This window comes from Schistocerca nitens, chromosome 2, assembly GCF_023898315.1.
Source record: "Schistocerca nitens isolate TAMUIC-IGC-003100 chromosome 2, iqSchNite1.1, whole genome shotgun sequence".
NCBI lineage: Eukaryota > Metazoa > Arthropoda > Insecta > Orthoptera > Acrididae > Schistocerca > Schistocerca nitens.
Genome location: NC_064615.1, coordinates 1,111,019,442 through 1,111,032,380, shown reverse-complemented (window position 1 = coordinate 1,111,032,380; position 12,939 = coordinate 1,111,019,442). Strand labels below are relative to the sequence as shown.

Below are 12,939 nucleotides of genomic sequence, written 5' to 3'. Positions count from 1 at the left end.
AACCTCCCATATTGGTTAAGTCAAACCGGAGTATACCCGTACTTAATATTCATTGGGGGGATAGTGCAGTGTTTATCTTGTTTTATGTGCTATGGCTCTGAGCACTATGGGACTCAACTGCTGTGGTCATCAGTCCCCTTTTATGTGCTATGACTAGGAAAAGTGATTAATAGTGGTATCATTTTAACTGTAACTAATTTCTGTCTCAAGCACCTACAAACAATCGTTTGTGCTGATATGTACTGGAATCGTAGTGTTAATGTGGTAGGGATACCTGATTCAGGTATCAAAGTACGCACCATGTGTGATATTACAAATGCATCCTCATCATTTTATTCTGGCTGTCTACTGTCTGCTATTGACAATGAATGGATGTAGTTCTGGCAGTTTCCCAAGGAGAGTGGAACAAGGTGCCAGGGGCCGCAGCCATAGATTAACAAAGTATGGATCAGAGCCAGTTTTTGGAGTCTGTGAACATGAAGTATGCAGGCCAGCATGCCACCAATGGAAAACACCAACAGGGATAAACTCTGTGTTATAGGTAGGTTAAAGTGTTCATATTTGAGATTTTTATCTGTTCCTCTTTGGCTGTAGCTACAATGATTTTTTTACATTTCCCGTAACTTCTTCCTCTTTCTGAGGTAATGGTCTGTTTGTCCTTTCTGTGATCACAGTACCCTATCATCTATCATTTTTAATAATATTCAAGTTCTCAACCTCCTGGTGCTCTTTCCAGAAGCTCTCACAAGGTACGGTTTCTAGTGGCTCAAGGATGCTAGACTGGACCACAAGCACAATTTTCAATTAATGATAGAGAGTGAGGTGACATTACCCGGTTGTTAATTGAGCCTGTTTCAGCTGACAAGTATGGGGTAGTTAGGCAAGGTGAGGGACTGTCAACAATTAAAATGGTGAACCACCTGCCTTCTTGTCACTTAGACAACCAGAAGGTTGAGTGTTAAGTACATCATAATTTGTCTAGTGGTTAGGGTACATATACAGCCTAGTGGTTAATGTACACATACAGAGTGGCATGATGCCTACCCTAAGTCAAAGGAGCCAACATGGCCAGAATTAATTAGTTGAGTTTCCTCAGATGTTCATCATTTATCATTTGTTCATTCTCAATAAAAATATTAACGAACAGAATGAAAAAATTTGTCCATACCTTACAGTGCTTATACAATAACAAATTATCAGAAACACACAAAGGTATTTCTGGGAACTACATAATTTTAATAATTCAGGAAATTAATCCACATATTAACACAACAGAAAAATAATACTTCTTACCTCTCCTATGCTAATCTCAGCTTCTGTGTACTGAAGCCCTTTCTGCAAAATACTGAGCAATGCAGCAGGTGGTACTAGTGCACCATTGATGTTAGACTGTGCTATGTGTGATTCAATGCCAAAAGTATATGCGGAATGTTGAAATCCTGCAAAAACAAAATCTCATTTAGTAAACAAACTATTGTTGCAAACTGGCACACACTTCAAAAAATCTCTGCTGGAACTATATATTTAGTTAGTAAATATGAGGTCCCATAAAGCCCTTCACTACTACTTTGATCAATGTTAAGCTTTCTGCAGTGATTTGTGCCCAGGTAACAGTCAGTGATTCAAATGTAACAATAGTGAAAATTATAGTCTCGTATTTAAATCAATAAATGATCTCTCTCTCTCTCTCTCTCTCTCTCTCTCTCTCTCTCACACACACACACACACACACACACACACACACACAATGGTAATCGTTACAGATGTATGTGACTCACCAATCATTAATAAATAAATGGATGAGTCAGGCACTCTGCTATACACACACTGATATCTTCCTAAAGCAGTAACGTGTACTCCAGACATAGCACAAAATTTTAAAAGTGTCATCACATTTGTCACTGAGAGGACAGTTTCCCCTCCTAAATATACAACTGACTGGCAGTCAGAATACAGTTAACCTACTCAATTTAAGTGTGGTATACTGAAATTGGTCTTCTACATATGGGAGCAGAAAGCCATGTCCAATTACCTCATCCTGGCTTGCTACTTCCACCACTTGCCTTCCAGTAACCCTCTGTCCCACTGCTGAGCAGCTTTCTCATTTAACAGTGTAGGAAAGAACAACTAAGGTCATTACAGACAAAGCACAAGTTAAAACAGGGTAAAGACAGGAAAATAAATCAAATGTTTCTTTTGGAAAGAACCATCTTGTCATTTACATTATGCAATTTTGAGAATCTGCAGCTCACCAACTATCTGGACAGCCAAACAGGGATTTAAACCTGCTCTTCTTGAGTACATGTCCAGTGCCGTAAAAACCACTGTGCCACATTGCTCGATACAGGCCCTAGGACAGTGTTTCCCAACTTGGGGGTTATTACACCCCTGAGGGGTAAAATGAAATTTTCTGATGTGTAAAAACTAAATGAGTCAATTCTGTTTCAGTCACTAAACTAAATGATTTTCAAGAAACCATTACCATTATAATAATTTTGTAAGGCTCTAATAATAATTACATAAATTATCAATAATTACTTTTTCTCAAATGACTCTGAGCACTATGGGACTTAAAATCTGAGGTCATCAGTACCCTAGAACTTAGAACTACTTAAACCTAACTAACCTAAGGACATCACACACATCCATGCCCGAGGCAGGATTCAAACCTGCAACCGTAGCGGTCGCGCGGTTCCAGACTGAAGCGCCTAGAACCGGTCGGCCACATCGGCCGGCACTTTTTCTCAATTGGTAGCATTAATGCAGTGGAAGTTACAGGTTCCTCACACTGTTCACCCACAGCACAAATATGTTATGCTTTGTCCCATACATCGCTGATGATAGACATGAGACACACACCTAATAAATGCTAAATATCTGAAGAAAATATCTTCTCCATGATGTAGATAGTATCTGCTGTAGTTCAAAAATTACTTCTTTACTCACTTCGAAACAGATAAATGAATTAATTAACAGCATGACACAGCAGTAACTACATAAGGAGTACTATAACGCTGTAAATGTTATTACTACTACTACTACTACTACTAACAAAAGAACACCGACGGGATTAAGAAACACAACATAGTGCTCACCGCGTTTTGTGAAGTAAAAAGGCGATTAGTGTGTGTGTGTGTGGAACCTAAAAGAAGAAAGATCAGATACAAAAAAACGTGAGTAGTAACAATTATATAAGCAAAACATTTCGACACGACAAAACCACGTTTTTAAAAAATCAAGATATATATTAACTCGCCGATGAAATTTACATTTACATTGATTTGCAGATGACAGCCTATCAGTGCAGGTCACCATACAGTCGGTCCTGCAAAACCATGTAACGTAAAATCACGCTAAGAATCAAAACGCACAAAAATTTCCTTAGGCCTCACTTTGTTAAATCAGTTATGACCTAAAATACTTTCACTTTCTGCAGTTTCCAATAGACAAAAACCCACTGACGGTGGCATAAAAGTGCTGAAACATGTCTAGGTAAAAAAGAAAAAAATGTGTTTGCAAAAATGTGGAATCCATAACCTGTAACTGCAAATGCGAAAAGAGTGGACAAGAGCTGCAGATTCAAAAGACGAACATGAAGTGGACCTTGTTTCATTTTCCTAAGGGGTACCACTATTCACCATATGTTCGAACTGCCGCCCTCCTCCTGACACAGGGCAACACGTGAAGTGAGTCTCACTGGCTCTGTTTCAGTTTCAGTGAAAGACAGTATCCCAAATTCGTTGGTAAGATGGTTCAGTATAACACTCTTAGTTCTACCTGGTTCCTGTCTCTCCTGTACAATGCAACTAGCCCTACCACAGGCGGTGCCACTCGCGGTCTAGTGGGCGAGTTGTGACAGAGCCCATTCTTCGCAGAGAGACAGAATCCACAGCCGATAATAGTACTTATGTACATACACGACTCTCAGACGCTTCCCAACGTACCCATTCACACACGTTCCACTTTTGAAAGTTTCTTCTTTTTTTTTAATTTCTGGAACTGTAAAGCTAAAAGTACTGTTTGCAGTTCTCACAGTCCTGATTTTAATCTTTCTCTGCCTTGGCTAACGTAAATATGTAAACATTTCTATCGTCTCTTTTTCCATCTTTATTGTCTCTAGATCTCACAAAAACGGTGTTGCTCTGCTCTGCTGCTGTTGCCTCTGTTTTCGTCCTGGTTGTCTCCAATTACTTTGACTGAAACTATACTCAAGTTCTGCCTTTTTTTATCTTTGTGAAAAGATTGGAGATACTTTCTTGAAAGTACCTAAATTCTACTCTACAAATTATACCATGTCATCAAAACAGGTCTGGTTGAATCTCTAGTCATACAGGCCTACATCTGAAGCTACAGCTACTAAGATGATCTCCTTAGTCACTACTGCCGTCGTCGTCTCGGTTGGCCGTGCTAGCAGACGGCAAAAATTCACTAAAAGGAAGTAGTAGTGCTGGCACTTACAGTTCTCGCTCCTCAAATCTACCGGTTAACACTGGAATGGAGGGCGGCGACGCGAAGGCGCTCACCAGATCGGGCGCGGTCGACGGGGAACGCGGCTAGGTGGTCGACCTTCCTGACGCTGGGGGCCTGTAGGCTTCAACTGAGGCGAAGATGGCGTCTGACGTGCGAGAACTGACAAGGCCCGCGGCCGGAAGTTGAGTGACGGCCGGTCCACGCGCGCAGCGAACGATCTCACCTCAAAACTAAATGTTCACGGCGTAAATCTCACACTATCCACCGGTTAAAAAAAATTGCAATACTCCTAAATACTGCAGACTCTTGCGCACACGAATACCGACCACCGACAATCAGTTTACCACGAAGAAACGCGGAGCCACATCAGAGTACTACACGACAGCCATCTTGGCCCAGAGGAACTACCTCAAACTACGGTATCTCAACACGTCACAACACAAGCTCCGCCCATACGAACCTCCGAAATGCGTCCTTTGTCACGGGGTGCATCCAGGCCCTGGGCGCGGTTGCCAGCTGCCCCAAGAAGGCATCAAAAGAATGCAGTCGAGACGGACAATTGGAACGAACAACGGAACGACAAAGCCACCGTCAACTACCAGCCCAACACAACTAATGAACAATCACGACCAACCTACCGCTGGTAATACAGGAAAACCAAGGACCACCAACATACTTCAAAATTCGGAAAATCTGAGACAACTAATGCAGAACAAACGGACTATGTCATCTCTTCTTGCTGGGATTGGAAGATCCTGTTGACGTGTTTGAGAAATAAATTTAAGTTTTTGAACTCGACCTTATGAAGGAAAAAAAAATGTATTCTATCTCTGTGTACTAAGACATGTTTTGACACGTGTGTGTGTGTGTGTGTGTGTGTGTGTGTGTGTGTGTGTGTCGAGACTCGCGGAAAGGCACACACAGTTGTCTAAACATGTGTGGGTAAATAAAGAAAATGCATATGGCGAAGTTTGAAAAGCCAAAGTTGGACATCTCTTTCTAGAGAAAACTGACCAGATAACACTCGAGAAACAGCACAAAATGTCGTCAGTACTGACCTCGAGGGTATAATTAAGACTTACATCAGACAACAATTGAGGAACGTTTTAACAATAGTCAACATCTACACACACAAAACAAAAATCAGGAAGCACATATTACAGAATTACTTGAACAGGAAAAACATTTCTAACAACTTTCAGTTGCAGAAATGGAAATTCCTTTTTTTTCCGTCGCTAGACATCTCATATTAATATATTTCATAGCAGTGATTTTCTAGTTCCCAGAATGAAATGTTCTAGTTTGTTTTAAACCACTGAACAAATAATAATTTAATAAATTAGTTCATTAAGGTACTGTACTTCATCACTTTAACTGTCATGTTCACACTAGGCAATTCCATAGGACTCTTGGGTTTCTCTCGTTGATGTATGAAAAAATCTCTTTAGTTTCTTTACATCGTCAGCCACTTTGCCACTATCATAGTTTCAAGGTTTTACTACAGCTGATCGATCAATGTCCTTAAAAACTATCTATGTTAGTTTTCTTCGTTTCAATAATGATCAAGAGGAAATTTATGTTCTTTCGACGTTTTCGATGACACTGCCTTTTCTTTTTAAAGAAAATAAACAAAAACTCTGGCTTCGGATATTTTGTATGGTAGCTTCACTATTGTTAATCTGTTAGCAGCAGTGGGCTTGAAATAGTACGCATGTCATCCCTTTTCCGGAACCATTCATTTACCATGCTGGCTCGGAACCTCATAATAGTGTCGTGATAAGATTATGGTTTAAAGTTTTCTGAATTCCTTTACAATGGTATCAAGTACATTACTAGAAAGCATGTAGCTGTGGCCCTGATTGGGACGCAGCTGCTACTTTGTCAAAAATTAACAATAAATGACTAAATATTCAGAACTGGCAAAACTCATTTTTGTAGATGTCGACTTGAAAAAATTTCACAGTTATGTGCGCAAGATTAAACGGGCATAAAATCCATGTAGCAGTCTCATTTTGAATACATACATAAATTACTTCTGCAAATTTTGTATTTTGTGAAAACGGTCCTCAGTTTGGTATTATACTTCAACAGCCAGAAAAGATGAAGAAAATGTAACGATTCACCTCTTCCCGGAGGTGAAAGACGAAGGGGTGAGCAACTGCTGCAAACGAGCGAGCCGGGCGCGGCCGGGTTTTTCCCCGCAGTGGAGGGGGCTGATGAGTCAGGTGACAACTACGCCGGCGAAAAGGGTGGCACCGTCATGGCGGACGCTCGACGCAGCCAGGAATGTGACCGAAATAAGATTGCTCAAATTCCTTTCCACAGCTTACGGTCGTCGTATTCGGGAAAAAAGGCACCGTAGATATCGCAGAGGCGAAACAAGCTCACTGCAGTTTAGTTCATCATTATACGACAACTTTTACGGAAGATACACACAAACTGCAATTACAAATAGAACTGAATGTAAAGAAAAATTAATAGCTTTAAGCTACAACAACATAAGAGGTATCGATAGATAGCTGGATAAGTCAGCTAATGGCTCGGATAAATCAGCTAATGGCTTAGAATGTCAAGCTGAACAACTCACTCATAATAAAAGTCACCATATGGCAAATATGTTAAATGTATGGTTATGCAAATGTGTCAGTACATAGCGTTCACAGTAAAGGTGGAATCAAGGTAGTACGCGATACCAAATATCTATTTTCTATGATTTCAGGTAATGCAAGTTTAAAAAATTGAATTGATTTAGTAGCAACTTGCGATCCACCCCGGCTTTGCAAGGGGCCGGACGACTTGTCTGGCGTAGCGGTTACCTATATATGGTTACGCAACTGACCTTACTTGTGAATCAGTCTATCTATTAATGAAAAACGTATCAAAATCCCTACAGTAGTTCCTGGAATTAGCTTTCAAATACAGCCCAGAAAATGTGGGCAAGGGGGAGGCGGAGAGGGCATTTAGAAATATCTACAGCTTTATTGATTATTAAAACGGCCATAAATAAAGGGCATTAGACAGTGCAAACGCCAATGATTGGAGTGGGGAAAGGTTTTATTAATGTATATATATTGTTTCGTTCGAGGAAGCACATGTAACATATATTGATATTGGTAACAAGTCGTCAAACGTATATTATTATGTGAGGCAGGGAAATGACCGGGAAAGAAAAGCTATTCTATAGACATTCTGTTTATACACCAGTAAGTTATCATTGTTACATCTGGATAGTGGACGATTAAAATTTTGGGGTTCGATAGTGTTTGACGTCATACTACATTCTGGGTGGCGAGTTGATCCTAATCATTTACGCTTTAACCTCTTCGCCTGGAGGCAAGGGATTTATCGCGTTTCTCAAAAGCGCCGTTTGAGTTCATTCGCCAACTTTTCACGTACTAGCACGGGACATCTCAATTGTGGCTGTGCTCTGGCTTATTCTTTAACATTGTCATGTTTGCGCGTGACTTGGAACATTTTAGAAGCGATCAGGTATTTGATTTTGGGTGATCGATTCGACTTTTAATTTTGGAATATATGTTAACTTGCATATTATTTGTTGCACTGTGTTAGTTTTTGGTGCGCTGACGGACTTAATTTTTATTTCGTAATAATTATTTGACATTGGAATCAGCATTCACTTGCCTCGCGACTTATTTACTGTACTACACTGTTTCATTATATTAAATATTAATTATTTCGAATTGATGTAAGGTTACCATTCGCCGATTATTTTTCAGTTGTTCTATAAATAATTAAGGGCAGAAAATGAGGAGTCTAATCTAAAATAATTAGTTGGCTTAAACAAAATTCAGCGTTGTTGACTCCTATTATAAATCCTTTTGGGTTTCATTGTGTAATCAGAATTCGCTAACCTGCACGTGCAGATTTTGACCAATGCATCTCTCACTGGCCATAAAAGAAAGTGTGTACGAACGCCCCCTATGACACACCACATCAAGCCATCTTTACTTTACATGAGACGGAATGGGGAAACATTCACACTAAGGCACATGATTCCCAACAGAAGAGACAGTCGGCACAAGTGGGCCGAGATCTTCGTGAAGGGGTCGCTCATTGATCATAATGAACTACTGCCACATATTGCCTCTGCAGAAGCCGCGTCTAAAGTGGACAAACAACTTTTGTGGTGGTGTATTTGAGTCTAATCTAAAGACCTAAAATCGCGAGTAAAGCGGCAACAAAAGAAACAATTGGTCTGCAACATGACAGACCCTGGAAACCATGGGTTAATGATCACATAATAGCACTGACGCAACAAAGAAGGAAGTGAAAAGGGGAAAAAATGAATCAGAAATACAATATATAGTAAGAAGCATAATTTACAGTGAAACATAAAGTCTAAAAAGGGCTGGGTGCAAGTCACATGACAAAATTAATGAAAACCGCAAAAAATGAAATACAGAGAAGGCACTCATTCAGATATGACAGCATTTTGGAAAATGAAAACAATACAGAAATTTAATCCAATCCAAGAGGGGAAGGATTCTTATAGAAAATGAGGATGTAACTAACAGATGGAAACAATATACTGAAGAGTTGTTCTACAAGCCAGAACATTTAATGGAACAGAATAAGAATATGAGGAAGAAATGCAGAGCACTTGGAAAATGGGGCCTGAAATTACAAAATAAGAATCTGAAACAATCAGCTAGAAAAGAAGATCCTACATGAAATGCTTAAAGTGTGTGAGATATGTCTTAAGCAATAATTTGGTATTATCCCAAAGGACTAAGAAAATATCATGATAATGATTCCCAAGAAGAACAAAACAGCCATACGTGAAGATCACAGGACTTCAATAATTCTATCTACCACTCTGTAAATATTAACAAGAATAATACATAGATGCATCGAAACAAAACTGAAGCCAATTTCGCTGAAGACCAATTTGGGTTCCGAAGGCACAGGCACACGAAAGGCTATCCAATGCCTGCCCAAGAAAAGCTATCCTATACCTTCACACTATAAATGAAGAAAGTATCAACAGAAAAACTTACATAGTTTTCGCAGAGCTAAGAAAAGCATTCGACACTGTCCACTGGAACAAATTAATGGAAATTCTAAAGATTATGCAGATTATGGAACTGCTCTAGAGAAAGTAGAATAATTAAAGATGTATACAACAAGCAAATAAGATAACATTACGCAAAATAAGTTAGAATTCTCAAATTTATTAAGATGTGGATGCAATCCGTCCCCATCCCTATTCAACATCTACATAGAACCTACAATGAACAAGTGCAAAATACTGCACAGGTATCTAAACTAAACTAATCTCCGTCCGAACAGGCCATGAAGGTCCAATGGTACCGACTGGCCACCATGTCATACTCGGCCCACAGGCATCACCGGATGTGGATATGGAAGGCCATGTGGTCAGCACACTGCTCTCCCATCCGTAAATCAGTTTCCGAGACCAACCGCACCGGTATCTGAGTCACAAAATATAAATTTTAGGTTTGTGGATGAGACAGTTGTGGTATCTCCAGATGAAACAAATCGCAAAAGAATTTTAAAAGTTATGGGTACAGTGCTAAGCGATTGATACAAAATGGAAATTAACTCGAAGAAGACAGAAATAGTCAGATGCTCCAAGGAACCAGAAGTAGTAAACATCAAAATTAATATAATCATACACATACCTAATAAGTAAGAAACAAAAAAATAGAGAAGCATAAATAATGTTCAGGAATAAAGCAAAAATATTTTGTTCAAACAACATAAGCACTGATGTGAGGAAAAAGGTGATTAGGAGCTGCATTTGGAACACAGCATTGTACAGCTCTGAAACATGGGCAATAGACAAAAATGAAATGATCTCTTGACTCATTTGGGGTATGGTGCTGAAGATTTCTGTTCAAGTGAGTAGATAAAACACCAACCAGGAAGTTCTACAAAGAACTAGCAAAGAAAGGTCTTTTAGGACAGCAACAGAATGAAAACCAAATGTTTGGATTGGTGACATAACATGACACAATCTTTTACTTGTAGATGTCCTAGAAGCAACACTACAAGGGAAGATAACCTGAGGAAGAACGTGACTAGCATTTTTAAGACAAGCTATACATAATACAGGAGTTTCTAATTATGTAGACATGAAGAAATTAGCTTCTAACAGATCAAGATGGAGAGCTGCCAACCAACAGAAAGATTTATGATATGGTGTCCATTCATCCAGTTTTTACCGGGACGGAAAGAGGAACAGCGCATATGTACATGAGGAATGAACTCCAGACAGAGAACTAGGTGCATCGAGGACAGAACGGCAGATCGCTGTCAGGTGCACTGGACTGAAAACAGAATTCCAGTTCATAGCCAGTTGCACCAGACCAAAGACGGAACATCTCGAGACATTTCTAGTGGGAACGGACCATAGGCAGAACACCTATAAACGAACACGGAGATGCATCGCACTGTACACACAACACTTGCTTGCGCGCAGACACACCAGACTGAACATGGAATGTCTCTGGATGTTTCTAGTAGGAATGGACTGCAGATGTAACACCTAGAACTGACCGCAGAGGAGGAAGACAGTAAGTATAAATACTGGCTCTGTTTCACTCAACTAGCAATCTCAGGTAGAACCTGATAAGACAATGAATTATGTTGTCAAAATATTGTGCATGGACAATGCTGATATCCAACAGAACTCCTGAACTCCCTTATAAGGCATGAAAAGAAATTATCACCTCTACTTTTAGAACATAGGATGAACTGATTCTGAAAATAATGGCAGTGATACAGAAATTCAGCAAACAGATCTGAAATACACCAACTAATGTGGGAACTAAGACACAAACTAACAAAACAGTCACATGAGAAAATGGAAGATCAGATGGATTCTTTCCTGGTAGATTCCAATGAGGAATGGCAGTATGCAAAAGACATTAATGCACCCAAGAACAAACAACATTCAATATTCATACCACACATGCTTACCTACGAACTGCTTATCAATAACTCAAAATATCATTGCATAGGATCGAGTGTAGTGCTGGTGGTCCACATGATATTTCAATGTTGTAACTTGACGTCTTCATCAGGTGTTTTCTGAGACAACTGATGAAGCCGAGTTATGATGTCGAAATATCATGTTGGGAAGACAGTGAGCATCAGCAGTACACCAGATTCTATGAGATGGCATGAAACACTACAAAAGTCTAAGGAATTAATAACTGAAATTTTTGCAGATGCCTTCAAATTACATTCAAGAGCCCTAGATTTAGAATTAACACCAAATGACTCTGAGGAAGAAAGAGGATGAACCAATAAGGGGAAATTGTGTCTGTGTCAGTGTGCCAGTGCCAACACCAACACTAACTATAAATGTTTGGAGAAGCTGAAAGAGTTGTCAAAAATTAAAAAATGGCAGTCTACCCCAGGAACAGATAGAATTACAAATTATCACCTGAAGCAACAGCCATTAATTCATTAGTAACAAGGATCTACAAAAAAAAAAAAAAAAAAAAAAAAAAAAAAAAATCCTCCAGCAATGCTACTTCTCATCACTATGAGAAACAGCCAGGATGGTAACTAAACCAAAACTGGGCAAAGATCTTAAGCCAGCCACAAATTACAGGCCAACAAGGTTCACAATACCATGATCAAGATACTGACAAAACTCATCTTATCCCACATACACACAACATTGCTATGAGATAAAACAATCCACATGGAACAGTTTGAATTCAAATTGAAATTCTCAAGTGGGATGTGCTGTTTTCATCGACTAGGAGAAATCATGTTATCAGAGAGCTGATCACTCAAACATCAAATCCCAACTGTTCTATAAAGATAGTTAACAACTATCTCAAAGACAGGCAAATAATGGTGACAAGTGAAAAGAAAATCTTGGACGTGAAGACCACATCATCCAGCATGTCCCCAGAATCGGTCTTCTCTCCAATACTCTTTAATTTCTGTATCACTGATTTTCCTTTAATACCTGGAGTTAACTTAGCTCAATTCACCAATGGTACAGTGGTATGCACCAGTACTTCATCAAAATCTGTACATTACAAAGACAATCCAAAGCTGTCAAGAGATGGTGTCCACTTAACAAAGTTCAACTAAATGCCAAAAAAACATAACCAGTCAACATTTCACCAACAACAACAAACAATTAACAAGGAACCTATACGTCAACAATACAGCAATCCAGTGGCCCAAAACTCAAATATCTCCACGTCACCTCAAGACAAAAATTTATTTGAAGACTCACACCACAGCAAATGCTGAAGTGTTTACAAATGGCAAGAACCCTCATACCACTCTTCATCAGCAGCACAGACTTGAAAATAATGACAAAGATAAGACTATACAAGCCGACAGTCACTGCTGTGTCATCCGAACAAGACACAGCCAGGCCAAAAGCACCACAGGTGCGAAGATGCGAGCTGGTGCCAGTGCCATAGAGACTTGCCACTTGTGTGAGTTCCACCAGCG

General features: G+C 39.5%; 1 protein-coding gene across 1 annotated transcript in view; it reads right to left on the bottom strand.

Annotated features, from left to right (window-relative positions):
* Positions 1 to 12,939, bottom strand: part of LOC126237505 (F-box-like/WD repeat-containing protein TBL1XR1) — a 196,211-nt gene that overhangs the window by 96,471 nt on the left and 86,801 nt on the right. The window contains exon 2 of the mRNA XM_049947662.1: positions 1,294 to 1,439. Within this exon, the coding sequence (XP_049803619.1) occupies positions 1,294 to 1,439 (146 nt within the window). The remainder of the gene's footprint in view (positions 1 to 1,293; positions 1,440 to 12,939) is intronic.